At 39.2% G+C, this 21918-nt stretch overlaps 2 protein-coding genes across 4 annotated transcripts; one reads left to right on the forward strand and one right to left on the reverse strand.

The window, feature by feature from the left end:
* The first annotated feature begins 43 nt into the window (after positions 1 to 43).
* On the forward strand, positions 44 to 8780 carry unk (unk zinc finger). Its single transcript, XM_057056321.1, has 15 exons — positions 44 to 277; positions 736 to 945; positions 2320 to 2496; positions 2594 to 2715; positions 2863 to 2998; positions 3074 to 3191; positions 3265 to 3349; positions 3460 to 3764; positions 4044 to 4109; positions 4199 to 4382; positions 4465 to 4566; positions 4650 to 4835; positions 4908 to 5089; positions 5308 to 5568; positions 5717 to 8780. Exons 1-15 carry the CDS (start codon positions 129 to 131, stop codon positions 5873 to 5875), a joined length of 2442 nt encoding a protein of 813 aa, XP_056912301.1. The 5' UTR covers positions 44 to 128; the 3' UTR covers positions 5876 to 8780.
* unc13d (unc-13 homolog D (C. elegans)) lies at positions 7782 to 21845 on the reverse strand. 3 transcript variants are annotated; one of them, XM_057056003.1, is made up of 34 exons: positions 21708 to 21845; positions 20909 to 21090; positions 18741 to 18797; positions 18605 to 18661; positions 18414 to 18521; positions 18274 to 18333; positions 18093 to 18159; positions 17145 to 17325; positions 16930 to 16974; positions 16777 to 16848; positions 16634 to 16703; positions 16458 to 16562; positions 16222 to 16314; positions 16031 to 16131; positions 15560 to 15677; positions 15156 to 15277; positions 14992 to 15082; positions 14865 to 14921; positions 14687 to 14784; positions 14419 to 14470; positions 14186 to 14316; positions 13968 to 14085; positions 13742 to 13894; positions 13126 to 13221; positions 12847 to 13053; positions 12682 to 12756; positions 12523 to 12602; positions 12141 to 12255; positions 10098 to 10169; positions 9931 to 10014; positions 9732 to 9852; positions 9524 to 9647; positions 9229 to 9449; positions 7782 to 8909 (listed from the first exon to the last, which is right to left on the reverse strand). In XM_057056003.1, exons 2-34 carry the CDS (start codon positions 20966 to 20968, stop codon positions 8797 to 8799), a joined length of 3324 nt encoding a protein of 1107 aa, XP_056911983.1. In that variant the 5' UTR covers positions 20969 to 21090; positions 21708 to 21845; the 3' UTR covers positions 7782 to 8796. The 3 variants fall into 3 exon arrangements, with proteins under 3 accessions (XP_056911983.1, XP_056911992.1, XP_056911996.1); XM_057056012.1 differs by lacking the exon at positions 21708 to 21845 and adding an exon at positions 20239 to 20353 and having other exon boundaries at positions 20909 to 21071; XM_057056016.1 differs by lacking the exon at positions 20909 to 21090 and having other exon boundaries at positions 21708 to 21806.
* Between the last annotated feature and the right edge of the window lie 73 nt (positions 21846 to 21918).

Consider the following 21918-nt stretch of genomic DNA (forward strand, 5'->3'; position numbering starts at 1 on the left):
CTTGCGTCTACTTCCTCCTGCCTTGCGCAAGCTCACATCGTAGAAGAATGCGGATTTTGAAGCTAACGATAATAGCTAGCCAGTAAGCTAAAAACAATCTCCCCGTTATTGGGCGTGAAATTGATAAAATGTCTAAAGCACATTCGCAGCTGCCATCATGTTCGGCAGCGACGACTACCAGGGGACCCTCCTCGTCCTCTTCGTCTTCGCCCGCTGGAGGTTCGACGTCTCCTGCAACCGTTTTGAACGTGCAGCCCGAGAAACCTCAGCATTACACGTACGTCGCTAGTTAGCCGGATTAGCTAAGTGTACACAACCTCACATGTGGTTACCTTTACAAGACTCCAACTGAATTTTTCGCGTACATTTAAAGTGACTAAGACATGTTAAAACCATTTCGAATGACTAAACAATGAATTTTAGGGGCTATTTTATACAGTAACTGGAGTAGTCTCTAAAAGAGGCCTATGGTTGGCCAGTGAGTCTTTGTCAGTATATCTATCTATCTATCTATCTATCTATCTATCTATCTGTGTGTATATATATATGTATGTATGTGCGTATACACACGTGTGTATATGCACACGCGGGAAAGCTTTGCAGTTGAACCAGAGTAATGTAAAAACAACTAAATCCACAATAAAATAAGACAAACGAGAAACCTCTTAAGAAGTTTTACAAAGATATATTTACGTTAAAAAAATGGTTATGCCTTTTACATTTTTGCATCCCTAGATATTTGAAGGAATTCAGAACGGAGCAGTGCCCTCTGTTTGTACAGCATAAGTGTACACAGCACAGACCTTTCTCCTGTTTCCACTGGCATTTCCTGAACCAGCGGCGGCGCAGGCCCATCCGCAGACGTGATGGGACATTCAACTACAGTCCAGATATCTATTGTACCAAATATGATGAAGGAACAGGCACATGTCCTGATGGTGATGAGTAAGTAAACTTTTTAATTCCACCATAATTGCACTTCATTATTTTTATTCATAATGAAGGGGGTTGTTGGACCTAATGGTAGTAATATTGCTGTTGTTGTTTCCTAAAGGGATATTATTAGTTGTTGTACACATTATTGTATAACTAGTTCCACTAAATTTGTGCTAAAAATTGCATCAAAAAGATTTTTAAAAAAATAAAAGTTACTCACACAGGAGGTAAAACACTTCACTATTTATCTGCAACAGACAAAACCTTAATTGGATAGAAAGAAGCACAGCTCCCCCCTCTATTTTTTCACATGGAAATTAAGAAGTTCAACTGAACCACAATGGTGCAGAATATTGTATGTGAATCTTTTTCAAAAACAGTGTTTGTCCCTGTCATCCATTAATGTGATGATTAGGGTCCACTCATAGCTGCCTCTCTTAAAGACCTGCTTGTCCTTGGCCTGTTTGTTTTAAAGGACAACAAGTTCTTTAGTGACAGTTGGACATTGGAAACGTGAATACTCCCCTGGAAGTTGATTGAATTTGAAGCTGGTTTGTATTTTATGCATTCATTTATGCAAGATGATGTGTGAACATTTGGTTTAATCCATCTTGCTGCTCTCACCTTAGAATGCAAAGCTGACGTTCAGACCTCTTGTAAATGTTTCGCTGTAAAATATAAACATTTTTAGTCCTAGAAAGAATTACCCATAATTAAATTAAAGACTGTATTGAATAATGCTAATCTGAAATTAATTGATATTTGATGGTAAATCACAACTTTGTGACATCTCACTCTAATTTTCATCTCAGTGACAATCAATCAATCAATCTTTATTTATATAGCGTCATTTACAATCAAAATTGTTTCTAGGCGCTTTACAGAATCCCAGGGCCTGACCCCAAACAAGCAACAGTGGCAAGGAAAAAGTCCCCTTTAACAGGAAGAAACATTGAGCAAGACCAGGCTCATGTAGGGGGATCCTCCTGCTGATGGCCGGCTGGGTAGAGAGAGGAGAAGGGAGAGGACAGGTAGAGGAGACAATAGGTAGGAGAGGAGAGAATAGGCGTTGATCATAGAAAATACATACACAAATACATTATCTTAAGTAAGATTAAGATGTACTTTATTCATCCCCGTAGGGAAATTGAATGTAAGTAAAGTAAGCTGCTGGTAGAGTCAAGTTGAGTGGGTCAGCGGGGTCGGAGAAGGATTCACAACTTTTTGTGCTTATTTGTAATTTGATTGTAAATCACTATGCAGTTCATTTTTTATCAGATTAAAATGGTAAAAATGAATGCCTGTAGTAGCTACTGTAGTAATGCATGATCCCAAACAATAACAAATGTTTATTAAATGGTAATTTTTCTCTTTGTGTTACAGATGTCCTTTTTTACACCGGACAGCAGGTGATACAGAACGCAGATATCATCTTCGTTACTATAAGACTGGATCCTGTATCCATGAAACTGATGCAAAAGGACACTGCAGCAAAAATGGCTCCCACTGTGCCTTTGCACATGGGTCACATGACCTGCGCAGCCCTGTTTATGATATCAGGTGCAATATCAATTTCTATACTAATTGGAAAAAACAGTCAAACTTTGGTATTGTGCGTTTGTGATTACCAATCTTAAAAACTGTTTTGATTTTACAGAGAAGTACAGGTAATGGAGTCTCAGGGAGGCGCAGGGGCCACAGAGGGTGATGGACAGTCAGGACAGGCAGCGAGTACGGCCCTCATAGAGAAGATACTGAGTGAAGAACCACGCTGGCAAGGTATTCAGTGTTTTAAAATTCACCTACTGAGGGGTTGTGGTTTGAGTCAATATTGATTAAAGTACATCCATTACACTGTGTAGGAGGTTATTCTGTCCATTTTCTACCTTATTTAAACTGTCCGCATATTTCTTTTTAACCCTTTAGATCACAACTATGTGCTGTCCCACTACAAGACAGAACTCTGTAAAAAACCTCCTCGTCTTTGTCGTCAAGGTTACGCCTGTCCATACTACCATAACAGCAAAGACAGGAGGCGGAGCCCACACAAACACAAATACAGGTGCTTGTTATATCGTGTTGAAATTTAGCCCACTGCAGATATATTTAGTAGTTTTCCTGCATGTTGTTTCTACAGAGCACTGCCATGTCCTGCTGTGAAACAGAGTGAGGAATGGGGGGATCCAAGTAAATGTGAGGCAGCCGAGGGTTGTCAGTATTGTCACACCCGAACAGAGCAACAATTTCATCCGGAGGTTTGTCTCTTTCTGCAGAGGTCTGAGTCAAACTATAGTCCAAGGTGTTACATGTTGATTTCTCTTTTTAAAGATCTATAAATCCACTAAGTGTAATGATATGCAGCAGTGTGGCAGCTGTCCCAGAGGGCCGTTCTGTGCCTTTGCTCACATTGAAAGTAAGTTAGCATCTATCTAAGCCTTTCTTAGCAGTTCATTTACATTACAATATGATTGTTGCATTCTTATACAAAACTGGATTTTGCTTTCCTTTTTAAACTACCTCCAGAGCCCCTAGTTTCAGAGGATCCTCCATTCCCCACAAGCTCCCCTCCACCTTCCAGACCTCCAGAACCAATCCTTGCACCTGAAGATTCCTCAAGTCCCAGCAGACACAATATAGGGCCTGTATCTGTATCTGGTTGTACACCAGACCCATTCTCAGTATCAGGAGGCTCATGTGCAGAGGAGCAGGGACTGCTGGGAAGTGCTCTCTCTTTTTGTGATCATGCAAGTGGAGGAACGGAACCCCCATCACCGTGGGCAGGAGAGGGAGGGTATTGCAGGGCACCTGGATTTGAGAGGGAGGATCAGGTAAGAAACCAAGACAAAAATTAATTAGAGTAAATTGTGAAGCATGATAATTTAATGAAAAGTATTTTGAGATAAGAATTCAAAACTTAATTTTTTTTTTAATTCTGTTAAAATTTGTTGATTGTACTTTTCTGAGGAAAGTTTTCAGTTTGTTTCTTCAACCATAATGCTCTCTTTAGACTATTTCTATAGATATATAGAAAAGGAAACATACCTTTTCCCTTTGAATGTATGGAGACCTCCAGACCATTCCATTTATTCTTTGAACTACATTTTCAGGCTAAGCAGAGGTGTTTTGCACTTGAGTATCGGAGCAGGGAAATTGCTTCAACACAAAGCAAACAGGTATGATTTTACCTCAAGCTCACATTTAAGATTTATTCTCTCAGAAAGAGGACTATGTATGAGTACGTAACAAATTGTTCATCTTTCAGGATTTGTTAGTGTGTCTACCTGTTGGCAGCCCTTTGAGTCTGTCCTCCAGTGTCCCTTCCAGTCTCGCTGCTACACCACCCAGTCCTGCCCCACTAGGAACACCTGGATCTGGCATTTCATCCGGCATGAATATTAATGCGCTGCCCTTTTACCCTACCAGTGAGACTGTGGAGTCAGTTGTTGGTAGGTGAAAGTGTATAGCTCTTCACTAAGGTCTAATTCTAAAAATAATCATGTGATACCTCATTGTGTTGTATATTTACAGAATCGGCCTTGGATGATCTCGACCTGAATGACTTTGGTGTGTCGGCGTTAGAGAGGAGCTTAGAGAGCAGTTCAAATTTGTCCAACGTGGGAGTGATGCTTGGTACTTTAAGTTGACTTTAATTTTAATTTGACTTTAACACTTTTGGAAATCAATATAAGTTACAATTTTTGTGTCTTTTAAAGGAGGGAGCCAGTTCCAAAGTTCTGCTCCAGTCAACATCCCAGGATCCTTCAGCAGCTCTGCTCCTTTCAGCTCCCCTTCACCCTCTCCTCCAATCAGGCAGCACACATCACCATTCTTTTCTTCTCACCTGTCTCAACCCAGCCAATCAGAAAGTACCTTCTTAGGTCCATCACATAATTCTTTAGGTCTGTTGGATTATATTTATGTCATTGAAAGTATGTGTACACTGTTTTATTACTTTGCCATTTTTTTCGCAGGCTTAAATGGCATGAGCCCCAATATTTGGGAGCATTTTCCTTCAGGCCAGGGTTCTCCTGGTACACCACCCACCCTTCTGGCCTCTGGCCTCTGTGCTGAGTCTTCTCGTCTCAAACAAGAACTGGAGGAAGCCCAACGAGCATTAAAACAGTGGGGTCACAGCTGGAGACACACAGCTCAGGTTGGTTACTGCTGGGGCATGTTATCTTGACAATAAGTTAAGGGTGACCTTGCACAGTCACATTTACCTTTTGACAAGTATGACCACCTTCATGATTTGTAGTTTCACCAGTCAGAGCAGACCATACAAACCAGTCAAATATGATAACACTTATGATCTGTGTATTTTTCCAGTATTTACAGAAACACTTTATTGTTTATACTCTGTGCCTATTGTAGTCTTGGGCAGCATTAAAAGCAGATGCAGAAGAGTCACGTGCCCATGCAGCAAGGTTAGCCATGGAGGCAGAGAGAGCCAGACAGGCCGAGGAAGAGGCTCAGAGGAAGGCTTCTCTCCTGCAGGAGGCGCTGGAGAGCTTAAGGAGTGGAGACAATCCTCATCTAGCACTTCACCAACTCCAGCTACTCCACCGGCTTCCCTTGGAGTCCATACTCAGTTTGCAGGCTCAACTCTGTAGCTGCTTACAAGCTGTAGAACAGGTAACTTTTATACAGTTCAAAAAAATATTTCATCTTAGAATCAGCAGCACACACAAGGCTGGTGTTAACCTTCATGTGGAACACACAGAGCTTGAATAATCATGTTTTTTGTAGGTAATGTTTGAGGTGTAAATGTTTTGTGTTCCAGGTAGTGTACAGGAAGCAAAGGCGGCAGTGCTGTGTAACTTGTGGAGAGCAAGGCTCAGTGTCGCTGCCCTGTGGCCATGGACTCCAATGTGATAGCTGCTCCACAGCCACAGAGTGCCCACTCTGCTCTGAACAGACCCTGGAGCAGCCACTTTCTTGACTTCACTACCCATTGGGATCACAGCTGTTTCCAGCCCTTAGAGTCCTGAATTCACAGATACCAGCCTTCCATCTAAACCATTACTTAACATTGACATTAAGGTCAAAGAAAGGTCTTAGATTGTTGTTAATGACAAAATGAGACATGGTTTTGTATTTTTATTGATGACGTTCACTAATGTTCAACTTGCTAATCCAGCGCAGGTCACCAAGTGAAAAGCTCTTGTCATGAATTTTCAGTGTTTTGGACCACCGGTACATTTTACAAGCAATTGACTAGGAACTCTTTTATAGATTGTAAAATGTATTTTTATAATTGCCATGATATTTAAGTACAACTTGTATTTTAATGTGTTAAGACATAACAATATCAAATAAGAACGTACACTCACCGCCCGCTTTATTAGGTATTCAATTGCTTGGTAACAAACATCAGCCCGTCACGCGGCTGCAACTCAATGCATTTAGGCATATATACGTGGTCAAGACAACTTGCTGTAGTTCAAATCGAGCTTCAGAATAGGGAAGGGGGAGTTAAGTGACTGAATGTGCCATACAGGCTGGTCTGAATATTTCAGAAACTGATGATCTACTAGGAGTTTCACACACAACCTTCTCTGGGGTTTACATAGAATGGCCTGAAAAACAGATAATATCCATTGAGTGGCAGTTGTGTGGATGAAATTGCATGATTGCTTTGAGAGTTCAGAGGAGAATGTGCAGGCTGATTTGAGATGAAGGAAAGAAAGGCAACAGTAACTCAAATAACCACTCGTTACCTCCAAGGAATTTAGAATACCATCTCTGAAGGGTCAACACAGCCGCAGAAGACTACATACACCGGTGCCACTTCTGCTGGCTAAGAACAGGAATGTGAGGCTGCAAATTGAATAGGCTTGCCAAAATTGGACAGGAGAAGATTGGAAGAGCATCTGGTCTGATGAGTGTTGACTTCAGATGTGACATTCTGATAGTAGGGTCAGAATTTGGCTTAAACAAAATGAAAGCATGGATCCACGGTGCAAGCTGATGGTGGTAGTGTAATGTCCCCACATGTACAATGTACAAACCCTGTTTGTCAAGCCCTTTATGACCACAGTGGATCCATCTTCTGGTGCCTACTTCTAGCAGGATAATTTTGTTGCCAGTTCTCAATACAATAGCACACATTTGGGATGTGATGGATTGGGAGATTGCCATCATCGATGTGTAGCCAACATGTCACTATGGATCAAAATTTTTGAGGAATGTTTTCAACATTCACAGGTTCACATGTTGCAAGTATGCCACAAAAACTTATGGCAGTTTTGAAGGCAAAATCGGGTCAAACCTTTTAGTAGCAAGGCCTCTTTATAATGACCGTTGAGTGTATTTCTGCTGTCATCCACCCTTAAAAACAGTTTCATGATGCAGTGTTGTTAAAAGTCAAAAATCTTGTTAATATTAATATATTATTATATTAATACCTGATATTTCAGTTTTTATTTTACTCACATAATTCCACCCAGGCTGCAGCTAATTATTGTATTGTAATTCATTTATCCAAAGAATTGTCTTGATTTGGCCCTTCTTTAGTCCTGCCACATGGTTTTCAATTGTAAAAAGCCTATTTAAACCTATGTTTTAAATAATAATAGAATATACTAAAAAATACTTTAATTTCCTTAGTTTTTGAAAACCACAGTGGATGATGGGAATGCTAGTTTGATATCTGATCATTTTATTTTTTTAAACATTTAAAATAAACAAATCTTGTATAACATTGTTAACATCCAGGTGGTGAACTATGACATAATTCATATGAACATTAGAAATTTTAACGGTCATAACATGCCTGCAGCTACAGTGCTACCCTCAAAATTCTGAAATGTAATGTTTTTTTAAAAAATTCCACAAAACAATTAGACTTAATTTTCAGCTCTCTTTTAATAGTAAGACAACATAAAAAATAGATGAGCTTTCCCTTCTGAGAAAAGAAAAGTTAATAATTATATAAGAATTACTGTAATGTTGATACTGGAGTGTGTGCAGTACTGAATATATATTAAACCAGATGTGAGAAAAAGTGCTGATCAGTATGAGGCTCTGTTGCCTCATTCAGATGCTCGTGTGAAAATGCAGGTCATTGTTCCGTAAACTGCGGATGGATGGTGTGGGTTTGTTCTGTTTAGAGATTAATTGTTTCAACAAATAACAATCAACATTTTCTAACTGAAACCATCCACATTAATTATTTCTGATGCCTTTATCATCACAGCCAGAATACAGCTGTCATACCAGTCAGGTTATAAGTTTTCCTATTTTCTAAGATGAATATATATTGAATCTTATCAATTCTCTTAAGAATGAACAGAAAACATTTTTAAGAATGTAGTAATATTTGTCTAAAGTGGCAAGATTGGTTTCGATGAAAGCTCTCAGGTTTTCTGTGGTATTCTACACAAACTGAAAGGGGGAAAAGCATGTTAACACAACCAAACAAATGTACTCAGATAAGATGTGTAGTCTTTTTGAATTACATAATCCGTATTTTTACTTTAAGTTTTTAATGTTAACACATTTTTTGTCCAGGGTCATTTTGATAAGTTTATTATTGCAGCATGAGCACAATTTCTCTGCCAAAACTTTTTACATTTGTAGTAATCTTTTACAGCCCAGCGTGTCAAATGTAGTCTCCTATATTTTATATTGACACATAGAGGATTGATATGATACCATTATCTGGTGCACTGAGTAGATTTAACATCAGGAAACGGACAGTTGTGTAATATACAGGCGTTGGAATGTTATCACTGTGATGCTCAGCATATTGTGCACACATGCTTACAGCTCATTCAACGCCAGTGTTTCTATCTTTGTTTTTGGTACAGATCATTAAAACAAATTTTATATTTTTGAAGATAGAAGGGGTTTGAGTCTTCATTACACTTGCTTGCTTTCTTGGGACTGTCTTTCTCTCTGTCTTCGTTTCTTCAGAAAAGCTTGACTCGCACGCTCACCTTTTCTGGATTCCAGCAACCTCAGAAAGCTGTCCTCTAGAAGAAACAATAGTCCTTAGAATTAGAACTCAACTTTAAAAGATGAAGAAAAGTGCAAAAAATATCACTGTCTAAATTTATTTTTAACTTCTAATAAATTAATTTAAAAACATTCTTTAATTTAAAAAAATCATCACTCCTCAGGATTTATGGAAAAATAAAAAGCTATTCTGGCTTTAAATTCCAATTTGCTTACTATGATAAAAGCTTTTATAAATTTTAGATAATTTTTCAGATTAAAAAAATCATTAATCATTTTGGTAATATGCTTTTGCCTTGTAGCATTTGTCAGGTGTTCCATGATGGATAATACTACCATTTGGCTTGGGATGCATTAGCCTCAGTCGAATCTGTTCTGGTTTAACATCTGGCTGTGCAGGGACTTCATTCTCTTCCTTTATTCCTCTGACCCCTGGAACATCCTTGAGGGCCAGGAAGGCCTCACCTTCAAAGTCATCTCTCTTCAGCTTGTCATGATCGAGAACTGTCACAACCAGACAGGCCCCGGGAGCCAGGCACTGATCCGGAAAAACCATGCTGGAGCATCGAACAGTCAGATTTTAGATCATAACAGGAGGGATGCCTGAGATCTGCATAAAGCCAAAACTTACAATTCAAATTCTTCATCAAACAGTGGGTTGAGATCGCATCTTTTGACTTGAGTGCAGCGGGTCTCCACCATTGGAAAAACATGGTTGGGCTCCAGACACAGCTGCACGAACGGATCACTGAGGCCTGACAGAAGCATTAGACACAGTTTGTTATACCAACGTTTCACTACCATAATAATCATATGAACAACAGTGCTGTGGGTGTTACCATTAGAGTCCATTGGAAGGAGGTTGACTGCATTCAGTACTTCAACATGGAGCATGTAGTCTGATTTCCTGTAGGATACGAGAAGGGTAACAGCCCCATATTTCTCTCCACTGTAGCCTTCCTGTCATACACACAAACAAAGCATTTGAACAACTGCCTTGTGTTTGTTGTAGTGTCATCCTCCAACCGACTGTCTCACCTGCTCTGAGATTTTGTTCTCAAGAAATTTCTCCACAAGCTGCTGGCTGCTCAGGCAATTGTGAGTCAGGTATGTTTTGAGGGCCTAAAGTTGGGAGGGAAACATAAAATGTTCCATTACAAGCTGATATTTGCTACAGTGACCATATTTTATGTCCATGAACTCACCTTGTAGTCTTCAGAGTGCAGTGTGTTCAGAGTTAGCCCATTCCCTTCAGCGTAGAAGCACTGCTCCATACACTGATGTTCATACAAATTAAAAGAGCACCAAAAATATGAATTTTAGTTTTTCTAGTTACACAGATTCCTCCACACATTCCTCCATTACAACAAGGTCACAAGCCGAAAAAAACCTAAACATATTGTAATGAAAATAAAATCCGTTATAATATAACATGTTATCAATTGATTTATCGGTAATAATATTGAACACAATAGTTTATAGAAACAGTTAATTCACATTAGTTTTCATGTATGAATGTTCTCAAATTTCTGAACTGTTCTATTATGCTGCAATTAAAACTGGGCAACCAAAAAAGAGTTGTTTATCTTTACAGTGGTATGAGAAAGTTTGGGCACCCTTGACAATTGGCATTATTTTTATTCACCAATCATTGGGTGTTTTAATTCACAACTTAATTTTGATAAATCAAATAACTGATGAACACAATCATATTTCAGCAGTGAAATGAGGTTTATTGGGTTAACAGAAAATGTGCAATATGCCCCAAAACAAAAAAAGGCCTGTGCATAAATTTGGGCACCTTAATAGAAAAATCATATTAGTGTTTAGTAGAGCCTGCTTTTGCAAAAATAACAGCCTGTATGAGTGTCTGGATCCTGGATGATGGTATTTTGTCCCATTCCACCTGGTAAAACCTCTGCAATTCAGTGATGTTTGAAGGACTCCGAGCATGGACAGCCTGCTTCAAGTCATCCCACAGATTCTCGATGATATTCAAATCTGGGGACTGGGATGGCCATTCCAAAACATTGTACTTGTTCCTCTGCATGAATGCTCGGGTAGATTTTGAGCAATGTTCGGGGTCATTGTCTTGTTGAAACACCCATCCCTGGCGCAACTTCAACTTTGTGACAGACTCTTGAACATTATTCTCAAGAATCTGCTGATACTGAGTGGAATCCATCCGACCCTCAATTTTAACAAGATTCCCAGTACCAGCACTGGCCACACAGCCCCACAGCATGATGGAACCTCCACCAAATTTTACTGTGGGAAGCAGGTGTTTTTCTTCGAACTCTGTGTTCTTTTGCCGCCATGCATATCGCCTCTTGTTGTGACCAAACAATTCAATTTTTGTTTCATCAGTCCACAGTATCTCATTCCATAATGATATTGGCTTGTCCAAATGTTCTTTCGCATACCCCAGGCCACTCAGTTTGTGACGACTGTGAAGAAAAGGCTTCTTCCGCATCACTCTTCCGTACAGCCCTTCCTTGTGCAAATTGTGCTGTATCATTGACCGATGCACAGTGACACCGTCTGCAGCAAGATATCCTTGCAAGTCTTTGGAGGTGGTCTGTGGGTTGTTTTTAACCATTCTGACCATCCTTTGTCTTTGCCTCTGCAATTTTTCTTGGCCTACCGCTTCTGGGCTTAACAAGAACTGTGCCTGTGGCCTTCCATTTCCTTACAATGTTCCTGACAGTGGAAACTGACAGCTGAAATCTTTTGGACAGCTTTCTGTAACCTTCCCCTAAACCATAATGCTGGATAATCTTGGTTTTGAGGTATCAGAAAGTTGTTTTGAGGCTCCCATGTTCTTCAGAGGAGAGTCAAACAGAATAAGAACTGGCATTTGGCCACCTTAAATACCTTTTGTCATTATTGGATGCATTTGTCAATTAAGTTCAAGGCTTTACGAGCTCACCAAACCAACTTTGTGTGTCCAATTATCTTGTGATGATTAGTTACAGGCCATCAAAGCAACAAAATGACAAGGGTTCCCACATTTTTGCACAGCCTATTTTTAACATTTGATTTAATTTCATACAATTGCATACTATGAATACTTAACATCTGTGTTTGGTAATCAAGCTAACACTTGGCTCTTATGGGCAAATGAAGGACATGCCACCAAGATAATTTTGTGTGAAGTCAGAGTCCATTATTACACAACCTCAGAGGGGGTGCACAAACTTTCTCATACCACTGTATAAACCCAGTCAAACCTGGAGTTGACAACCAACCTGCAGAGTATACAACAGCCGTTGGCAGTACACCATGAATTGCGCCTGTTGTGGATGCTGAGTAGCCATCTGGTGGAGGATCCTCACAGAATTTTCCCACAGAGGAGTCAATAGACTTCATAAAAACAAAAACATGGTTGTTCAAAACCACATCCTTTTACATGATTGTCACCAAGACAAGTTGTTTGAATTTTTTGCAGCTAACTTCAGTTATAATTCCAGCCAATAAAGTGGATGAAATGCAGAATGAATTATTCCACTTATAAGTCATTATTTCAGCATATCAAGCATTTACTTTTAACACAACTGTTTTTGTAAAAAGGTATATAAATACTTTATAACAATAAGACTAGTAACTGAGCTGCACGGTTAGGTCTCACACCTGTTGAAGTTCTCCTGAACCAGGTTTTCATTCATGTACCCCAGCTCTTTCTCTAGATGTCGCATCAGTGGGGCCACAGCCTAAAACAGAACAGAGGATGGTCATCATGTGCACACTACAATATTGTGTTTAGATTAAATCACACTAATTCTCACTTACATCCTCTGTAGACATGGAGGGAAGTCTCTGTCTAGTGGACATGCTTCTTACATGGCTCTCAACATCTGTGTTTAACTGATAGGCCAGTGCAAGAGGGCTAATCATAAAGATTGTTCCTTCACAAGTATTTTCTGACTGTGCCAAAGCGGATGGTTGATGCCATACCTTTTTTCCAAGTGTGTCTAATGCAGAACGAATCTCTCGACAAAGAAAACTTTGAGCTTGCTCAAGCTGCAACGGCAGGGTGTTGTTGAATTGGCTCTCTCCGATCACATTTTGGGTCTGGTCTCGGAGCACTGCCCACTTCAGCTCTGTAGGGAGTCTGGCGATCACTGACCGTAGGTACTCCAAGTCGTTCACAACTACACACAACTGCACGAAATAATGATTAACAAAAGAAATCCTTGCTTTGTGAAAAACATTTTCCTCTCACTTCGCACTCACCATGTTTATAGCACTGCCATGGTCAGAGTTCTCAGACAGTAGCCAGACCTTGCGCTTTAAGATTTGACAATAGTTCACCACAATCTTGCACACATCCTGTGAAAGCACCAAAAAATCTGTAAGTGCCATACTTTCAGAAGATGAACTCTTTTTTGTGCGTGTAGTCAGGAGGGGACACATTACAACCATTCTGAAGGATACACTTACAGAAAGGACATTTTATTTGGGTTTATTTACAAGACATCTATTCTAAATGAAATTAGTGTATTTGCACATTGTGTCAAATACTAGAAAATCAATTGCAGTTCATTGTATTTTGTTCAGTTTGGGAGAAAAGGAGGGATTTTGTTGAGAGATAGTAGCCTAGAGTCATTTCATGGTTTTGTCTCTATTAAAAAGAATTCTATCTTAGAGGTTATTGTATAGTGCCTATCTACTCCATAGGTACATTAGAGAACATTCCATCTTTTTTATCCACTGGTAAGTGCATGCTTTTAAGTTCCATTTGTAAAAAAGACACCTTAGATGGGACTTCAGTATGCTTTACTTTTACAAAAAAGGCACCGGGGGACTTGTGGTATTCTTGGAATAATGTCAGAACTTGGATTTTCCTGACCTCAGTGATTTTGACCATGAGCATGAAGGCCTCCTCAGGATCAGGCCAGGAGAGCTTCTCCCACAGTTGGCAGATAGGCTGGATACATGACACCAGATCCACAGCTGAAGAGCTGTGTTTTATTGGTGTAGCACCAGTCTGCAAAGGGTGGAGCTGTAAAAGAAAGAAACAAATTGTACAGAAAGAACTGCAAAAGAAATTTAGCGTAAAACTTCAAAAAACTTACCTGGTCTACTTGCACGGCCCTCTCCACCCTCTCCTGGGTTGTACTAAATTCCTGGTTCAGCCAGTAAGGCAGAGCCTCCCTGAAGTCCTCCTGAAAGTTTGTCAGCTCAAGAATTCCTCTGAAATCACAAACACATTGAGGTTTTATCGTCCACTAACTGATCTGATTATGAGTGGGACTGATATCATTTATATCAAATGAAGTGTGTCATTACTGACCTCTTCTGTAAGAAAGCCTTGTCTTTCTGGATATTCTGAAGGCTCTGGTAAACAAGAAACAGGCTGTTGGCCAGCTTCTGTTCCATATGACCCTTAATCAGGGACAGGTTTTCCCTCACTTCCTTTGCCAGCTGTGCAGAACAAAATGAGTTAAATTCAAGTTAAATTGAAAAAAATTGTATTAGAAAAGCTAATAGTTGTGAAAAGACTCACTGGGTCTATTGGGAACTTACTAAAGAATCCAGCTTCTTGTAGATGACAGTAAATGAATCCACCTGCACAGCACTAGGATGATGATTAGAATATGATATTTGATTTGCAAATCACTTTTTGTAATAGTGTAACATTATAAAACCTCAGGGGAAATGTGGCTTCACAGAAAAAATCTATGTAACTACATTGGGGCAGGCAGCATGCTGGGTAGTAAAATTAGCTGTGATCATTGTAACACCATCAGGTCTGTGTCTTTGAAAGAAAAACATTGTCTTTGATCCATCATACCTGACAAACACCCGATTCCAGACATCCTTGTTGTGTTTGACATCTTCCTGTACCTCTCCTATAAACCTGGAGAGAGCATCCACAATCTCCGACAAGTCCTATGAGTGAGTGGTTTGTAAATACACACGCTGTCACATGCACGCTCACATCAAAATTCTATAAAAAACAATATATTTACCTTGGTCATTGGCTGATGTAAACCTTTTTTAATGGAAAACCACTCCTCTGTTCCTGTCTGGCATAAAAATCCTACAGTATTTCATCAAAGATCATCACATGTGCAATCACGTTGTGATGTTACTAACCAGTACGGCCTCCTTGACTTCATCACGGAGGTCAAATTCAGCTGGATTCATTTTCTGAAATGCCTTGGTCTTACAGATCTGGGCCAATATTCTAAAATAAATGTGCAAAAATAATAACTTAATGACCCTTTTAGGAAACCTACAAACACCTTCAGTGCACATACCTGAGCAGTGTGTACAACTTTGGTGTTGCAGTGGATGTTGGAGGGAAAATATCTCTGTATTTGGCGACCAGACAGAGACCATACTGCAGCAAGCCATGAAGCGAGTCACCAAGCTCCTGTTTCTGTTCACAGAGAGAACGTTTTCCTCAGAAAAATCAACAACACCTGGTTTCAATATTTTAGTACACAGAATGTGAAAGACTCTCCAAATCCACTGAAAAATATTTTTGGTACACAAAAATTTGTGAATCTCTATACCTTCTTTTGGTGCAAACGAAAGAGACAAGAGGTGTAATAAGGAGTTAAACAGCCACAACTCACCTGTACAGCAGAGCCTTCTTGAGATGATGCAAATGTGATGTCTAATTGATAGCATAAATGGTTGAATTCAGTATCAGGCTTACCTGTAGATAGGGCAGCTCCTGCTGATGCCAGTGGTATTCTATGCTTGTTAGTTGCTGAAACAGGACAGAAGAGTCTACCTCCAATCTCTGGTAAAGTTTGCTGTAGGCCACCCACTTCCTGTCAGAGACAAATATTAACAAAAATGAGCAGGACAGGGTTTGTGGTTACATCGCTAAATAAAATGTTCCAAACTACAGTCATCACAGTTTTAGCAGACTGAAACAATTACAACATTGTATCCAAGTAAAGTAATATTGTCATTGATGGATAATTTAAGCTAGTGATTTTATAGAAAGTTGATGCTCAAACTTGATAACTTGTAATAAGTAATATGTGATGAGACCTAATCTGTGATGCAGTCAGGGTTATTTTTATTTATTTATTTATTTTAAATCAACTGAATCATCATTTTTTTCAGAACACTGTATACAATTTCATAAAATCACATGCTGAGTTGCCACGGTGCTTACGCTAGGTCCTGAAGAAAAGGTGAAAGGTCATTCTGTGTTGCGTAGAACTCAAGCAGGGTCTGAGCTTCACCACACAGTTCTCCTTTCCAAGGACCAGAGGTCTGAGGGCCCAAGATAGGAGAGCAACATGAAAAAATCATATTTGGAGATTTTTTTTTTTAATTCTAGAGGGAATATATGCTTATTCTTTCCTGTTGCTTGGTGATGTAGGCCTGGACAAACTGCTGCAGAATGCCTGAATAGTTGATGTAAGCGCTACGACCAGCACTCAGGGACCCATCTCTCTGTCAGTCCCCAAAAACAGAACAATCAATAAACCATAAAGAGAAATGTTCCATTCTGAAGTAACTTTAATTCAGTAACAATCAAGTAAATAAAGGGATTTGGATTTTGGTTTTTTTTAAGCTGTATAGGAAAGCATTTTTACCGATTTATGGATGAACTTAAGTTGCAAGTGGCACTGTCCCCGATCAGGATAGGTCTCTGTTCTGGGCTCCAAATCGTACCAATTATCTTCAATACAGTGAAGCTCCTTAAGTAAAAAGAATATGGTTACTGACTGGAATCAGAGAAATATGAAAAACACATCCTGTAGCGTATTACCTGTAGTTTCAGGACCACTTTTCCCAAAAAGTCATCAGTACCCTTTTCCTTTGTTGCCTCCTTAATCACTCTAAAAACACACACATTCAGCGCTTTTGCTTGGCTACCTGGTTATGTGTCATTGCTTACAGACAGTGTGATACCTTCTTATACTGGAAAGGTGGCCTTTCATCTCCTCCAGTATATGAGTGAGGGAAACACCTTCATCTTTATCCCTTAAACAGAAAAAAATCCCTGTTGATATGGGTGCAATGAAATGGGAATGTAGCAGCTTTAGTTCTGGATGGATCCCTCACCATATTTCAAGGTGAAAGCTCATCGCAATGATGTCATCAAATTCTCTAAATCAAAAAGAAATTTAAAAATGCTTGAGGACACATGACAGACAGATAGATAGATAGATAGATAGATAGATAGATAGATAGATAGATAGATAGATAGATAGATAGATAGATAGATAGATAGATAGATAGATAGATAGATAGATAGATAGATAGATAGATAGACTTACAGGATGAAGGTCTGGTTCCATATAGGGTTCAGAGTCTGGACCTTTATGTCAGTCTGGTAGATTTTTTCCACTGAAACAGCGTCTTTTACGACAGATTTAGACGGCTTAGTTCTGGAAAGGTATGTTCGACTCTCATCTTCATCCTCCATTATGGTTAACAGACAGTAAGGGTCACTAAAACCTATACAAAAAAATATAGAACATCATTATGTAACACCTATATCACATTTTCCCCAAATTATAAAGGAAGAACAAGAATGGCTCAGGTGTATGCAGGAGCATAGTCACAAGAGGGCATTTCTTTCCAGCATGCTGCACTTGATGCTGAACTGGGCAGTTAAGTTGTGTTTGGTTCCTTTTTTCCATAGCGTCACTGTAGTTGATAAATGTTTCCTGTTGATGTTGTATACCTCTGCTCATGTATTGCAACATGAGCTTCTCGACCAATGTGACTACTCACTCAAGGTTATGTGAACTCCCACAGGATTGCACAGTCCAGGGTTACCCACTGTAGGTGGGGCTCACCCATCAGCAGCTTGTGTCTTTGTTTTGCTAGCTGCTGTTAGTTATATTCCAGAATATTTCTGGAGCCTGCATTCTGATCCATTAACTAATATACGCTGGTGCTGTGCAATTCTTCCTCTCTGCCAGTATTGCTCACTCTTGTATTGAGCACTTGTTTCAACTCTGTTCTTTCTCCCCTGCACCTTTCTGTATAGTTCTGGCTCACTGCTCTTTGTGGAGGCTGGCACTTAGCCCCAAGCTTTCTTCAACATAGGGGGCACTGCTCCTCTCTTATGTTCATGTAATGTCAATGCTCCTCTCTAATTTCTTGTACTAGATCTATAGAAAGTATTTGGGAAGCCAGGCTTGCTGCTGTTATTTTATTAGTGCTTTACTAAAACATAAATCTGATAATCACTATAAATGCTAATGTTGGCTGCTTACCACTAATGTCTTTTCCCAGAATCCCCTTGGCTTCCTTTACTGTGGCCATCAGGCAGTACACTGGAGGCTGTAAAGGGTTTATTTATGATTAACTGCAGGTTATCTCTTATTAACAAGTAGCAATTAAAATGATCTATTGGTTGTTTTTAAATGCACATGCACTGCATCAAACTTTTCCTACCTCACTGTTTTCTACTTTTTTGAGAAGCGCATCATGTTCTTGCTCAGTCATTCCAAAAGCCTAGTAGGAAAATGGAAGGAGAGATGTTAGCAGCTCCGTTGGTTGTGGTGGTGGTGCAAGTGCAGAGCTGAGCTATTTACCTCCTTGATGTATTCATGAAGCTGGCTGTCGGTAAAAACGTCACCTGAGGACGGGTTGCCCAGTTTATGAATGATGGTGTACAGCAGCTCCTTATACAGAGGCTTCAACTTTAAACACAGATAAAGTGAGAACACAGATGGTGAAAATAAATCATTTTCCTCATCTAGAACATAGCACATAATGATTATACCTCTTGTTCCTTGTGTCTCCTGGCTTTTTCTTCAGGATTTTCATTTTCCATAAAATCCTGAATGAAAAGTTATTTCCTCATGAGATGCATGAAGTCAATTATGAGCTTTGATGATTGCATTGTAGGTGCCACATACCTTCCTTATTCGTATTTTTCTTATCAGTGCTATTCTGCGGGCATGCCCAGGACAGCTCTTCCCAAAGAAAGAAAATAATTTAAACCCTAAACAATCACTGTATATTGCCTTACTGCTCATTTCTGAATATGACCTTTTTTTTAGTTGTTTCTACAGTGTACGAAGTAGAGTTTATTTAAAAACAGAGAGAATAAAAACTTTGATTATTGCAACTGAATTATTCTTTTATCTGATGTAGAATAATTCAACAGCTCTATACTAAGTTAATCAGTACACATTATCCTAATGCAGTTAAATTCAGCTTTATCTATATCATGTCCATTACAAATTAAACTTTCTTTGCAGAATAACTATAACGTAATTATGTCCTTCGTTAAGCAAATATGTTAAACATGTTCACCAAAGTTATTGTTATTTTAAGAGTCTAAAATACAGTAGAAATAGGATTTATATTAATGCTATCCCACTGTAGGCCGATTGGAATTATCTTTAGATATGATGTTTCATCACTCTTGAGAGTCACTGCAGATGGTCAGAGTCATCCACTGTTTGCATGTATTAGAAATAATACTAATTTGCTCCCTCAGTATATGCCCTAGGCACTACAACAGATATAAAAACAGAACACATGAGATAAAATTTGAGATTATTGCATGACTCATTCATCTGTGGATGTTTTGCTGAACCGCCTTCCTGGAAAGCAAAGATTAAAGTGTTTACATTTAATAGGGAAATAACTATTAACACCAGCACATTTTTTCTGGTTTGATGCAGTTTGTTGGGAGATTTGATTGATGGGTGGAGGGTCTGGTCTGGGCCCATTGTGTAATCATGCCTAGATCACATAGGGGCCTGTGATGAGCTGACAACTCATCCAGGGGGGGTACCCGGCTTTCGCCTGTATGTGCACCCTCCCTGTGACCATGAAAGGGATAAAGTGGTCAAGAAAATTACACAAAACCTGACAAATTATCCTATTATGTTGTTACATAATATACTAGAGCCCTTTGGAAGGTCAAAGGTCAAAGTATGTCCAGAATCTGGACATCACCAAAATTTAATTATCTCTTCCTCCTTCGTCCATGATTAACATTTCCTGAAAATTTCATTAAAATACAGTCTTAACTTTTGAGTTATTTTGCTGACAGATGCCAGCTGTCACATAACCTCCTTGGTAGAATGCCCCATCCTAATAGCAATTACTGTTGGGAGAAAGCCCTTCATATTAAGGTCCAATGGCAGTGCCTACTAGTGTAAGGAGAACTGCAAATGAAAATGCCACATGAACAAATAGAAACATACATGACATTACGCAGAAATAGGATCAAACATCAATATTACAAACAAAGGATCTGAGGGACCTTGTGGTTATTGATCTTAAAACAACTGTGTTTGCAAGTAGTCTGGACGAGAGACCCTAAAATCCTCTGTGTAAAAACAAATTTGCATTTATGATATCTATTCTCTCCTGTTCCTCTCCCTTCTCCTCTTTCTTTACCCAGCCAGCCATCAGCAAGAAGTGTCTCTTCTCTCCTACTTCTGTCCTCCCCCTTCTCCTCCTCCTTTGCAGGGAGGACCTCTCATATGAGCCTGGTCCTGCTCAAGGTTTCTTCCTGTTAAAAGGGAGTTTATTCTTGCCACTGTTGCTTGTTGGGGATCAGGCCCTGGGTTTCTATAAAGTGCCTAGAGACTATTTTGATTGTAGCATATACGCCACAGACCACCGAGGCATACCCCGAACAACCGGTAAATGAATATCCGCATCTAAGATTAACGCGGTAAGCCTTTTACTGTCAGCTGGAGGACTGATTTTCGTCCGTTAGCTGATCTTCCTAGCTGAGACACTGGCCTACAGATACATTCAGTGGAGTGTTTTTAGGCTGCAATGACTCAAAGTCACTGCATCTTTAAATAGGCTCTGGACCAACGTGACTCAGAGCTAACATCTTTTGATGTGGCGTTTTTACATAAATGCAAATAACAATTTATAGTGCTTAAGACCTAAATAGAAATGACAAATAAAAGTTTATTTTTAAAAGTTAATTTTCAGAAAGCTTTAAAATCCCCCTATCACAGTGGTGTCATGCTATGAATGTGACAGGAAACCAAACCGGAACGAATATTTAGTAAAATTTTTAAATCATCCAGAAAAAATATTTTCTCGTTACCTTTTCAGGTGTTTGCTGTGGCTTGTCTTCAGCGCTCTGATGCTCATTTTGCATGGACATTATGATTTATATCCAGATTCTGTCTGGTATAATACTGTCGTGTGTGTTAGTGTGCCTCTGTGGTATAGGGAAGCGTTGTCTTGTAGAAAGATCACATAGAAGCCGGAAGTGATCACTTCCTCCTGAAGGTGGTAACATTAGTGGCTTCAAACACTTTCAGACATTTCTCTGGCACACTTGTTTTATCACATTAATATCATCATTGAATAGAATACTCTAATGCAGCTGATTTCCAGTATTCAGGTTTGCATATTAGTAGACTTAGCCTGTGTTACTTTTTATATGTTCTGTTAAGAGGCTGTCTGTTGTGTTTTATGCCGTCTGATGTGGGGGGTTTTTTAAGTACAGAAGGAAAAACTGGCCTGTCATATAGTGCAAGTATTTATATAAAATGTTTTACAATGCAGAAATTGTAAATAACTCTTTTGAGTTGTTTTTTTTAAAATCCTGCATCCTGAATATAATTGTGCTTTGTCTTGAACTACAAATGCATAAATGTTGTGACACAATTTAACACCTTAAAGGTATTGTTTGTGAGCAATCATCCATATAACAGTTCATCTATATTGCCATCCCAAAGAGGAAAATAAATGTATCCAAGATTTAGAAAATCTACCAGCTTCTAAGGATCTAAACTTATTTAAACTAAGTGAATTAGAAAACTTATCATTGAATATTGTTCTGTTTGATATCAGTTTTTGACAAGGTGTCAAAAACAGCATGTTTTTAGGGTACATACCTGCAAATAGCATCATGGTTACCCAGCACAGCCTGCTTAGACACACACACACACACACACACACACACACACACACACACACACACACACACACACACACACACACAGCGAGTATATCACAGGGTCTGTTGATTATAGACCAAAACTATTACCAAGGTAATAAACATAGAGCTTGGCAGTATACGACGTTAATGTTGACGTCTTCTGTTAC

The sequence above is a fragment of the Takifugu flavidus genome, chromosome 1 (assembly GCF_003711565.1).
Source record: "Takifugu flavidus isolate HTHZ2018 chromosome 1, ASM371156v2, whole genome shotgun sequence".
NCBI lineage: Eukaryota > Metazoa > Chordata > Actinopteri > Tetraodontiformes > Tetraodontidae > Takifugu > Takifugu flavidus.

Bases quoted from the DNA above. Each gene is read 5' to 3' on its own strand.
- unc13d (XM_057056003.1), bottom strand. From the start codon at position 20,968: ATGTCCATGCAAAATGAGCATCAGAGCGCTGAAGACAAGCCACAGCAA. The intron at 14,471-14,686 runs GTATGATGGATC...TCATCATCCTAG, and splicing joins TGGAATCGGGTGTTTGTCAG to TGCTGTGCAGGTGGATTCAT. The intron at 12,757-12,846 runs GTATGGCATCAA...CTGGCCTATCAG, and splicing joins TAGACACACTTGGAAAAAAG to TTAAACACAGATGTTGAGAG.
- unk (XM_057056321.1), top strand. From the start codon at position 129: ATGTCTAAAGCACATTCGCAGCTGCCATCATGTTCGGCAGCGACGACT. The intron at 3,192-3,264 runs GTTTGTCTCTTT...CTCTTTTTAAAG, and splicing joins AGCAACAATTTCATCCGGAG to ATCTATAAATCCACTAAGTG. The intron at 4,567-4,649 runs GTACTTTAAGTT...TGTCTTTTAAAG, and splicing joins CAACGTGGGAGTGATGCTTG to GAGGGAGCCAGTTCCAAAGT.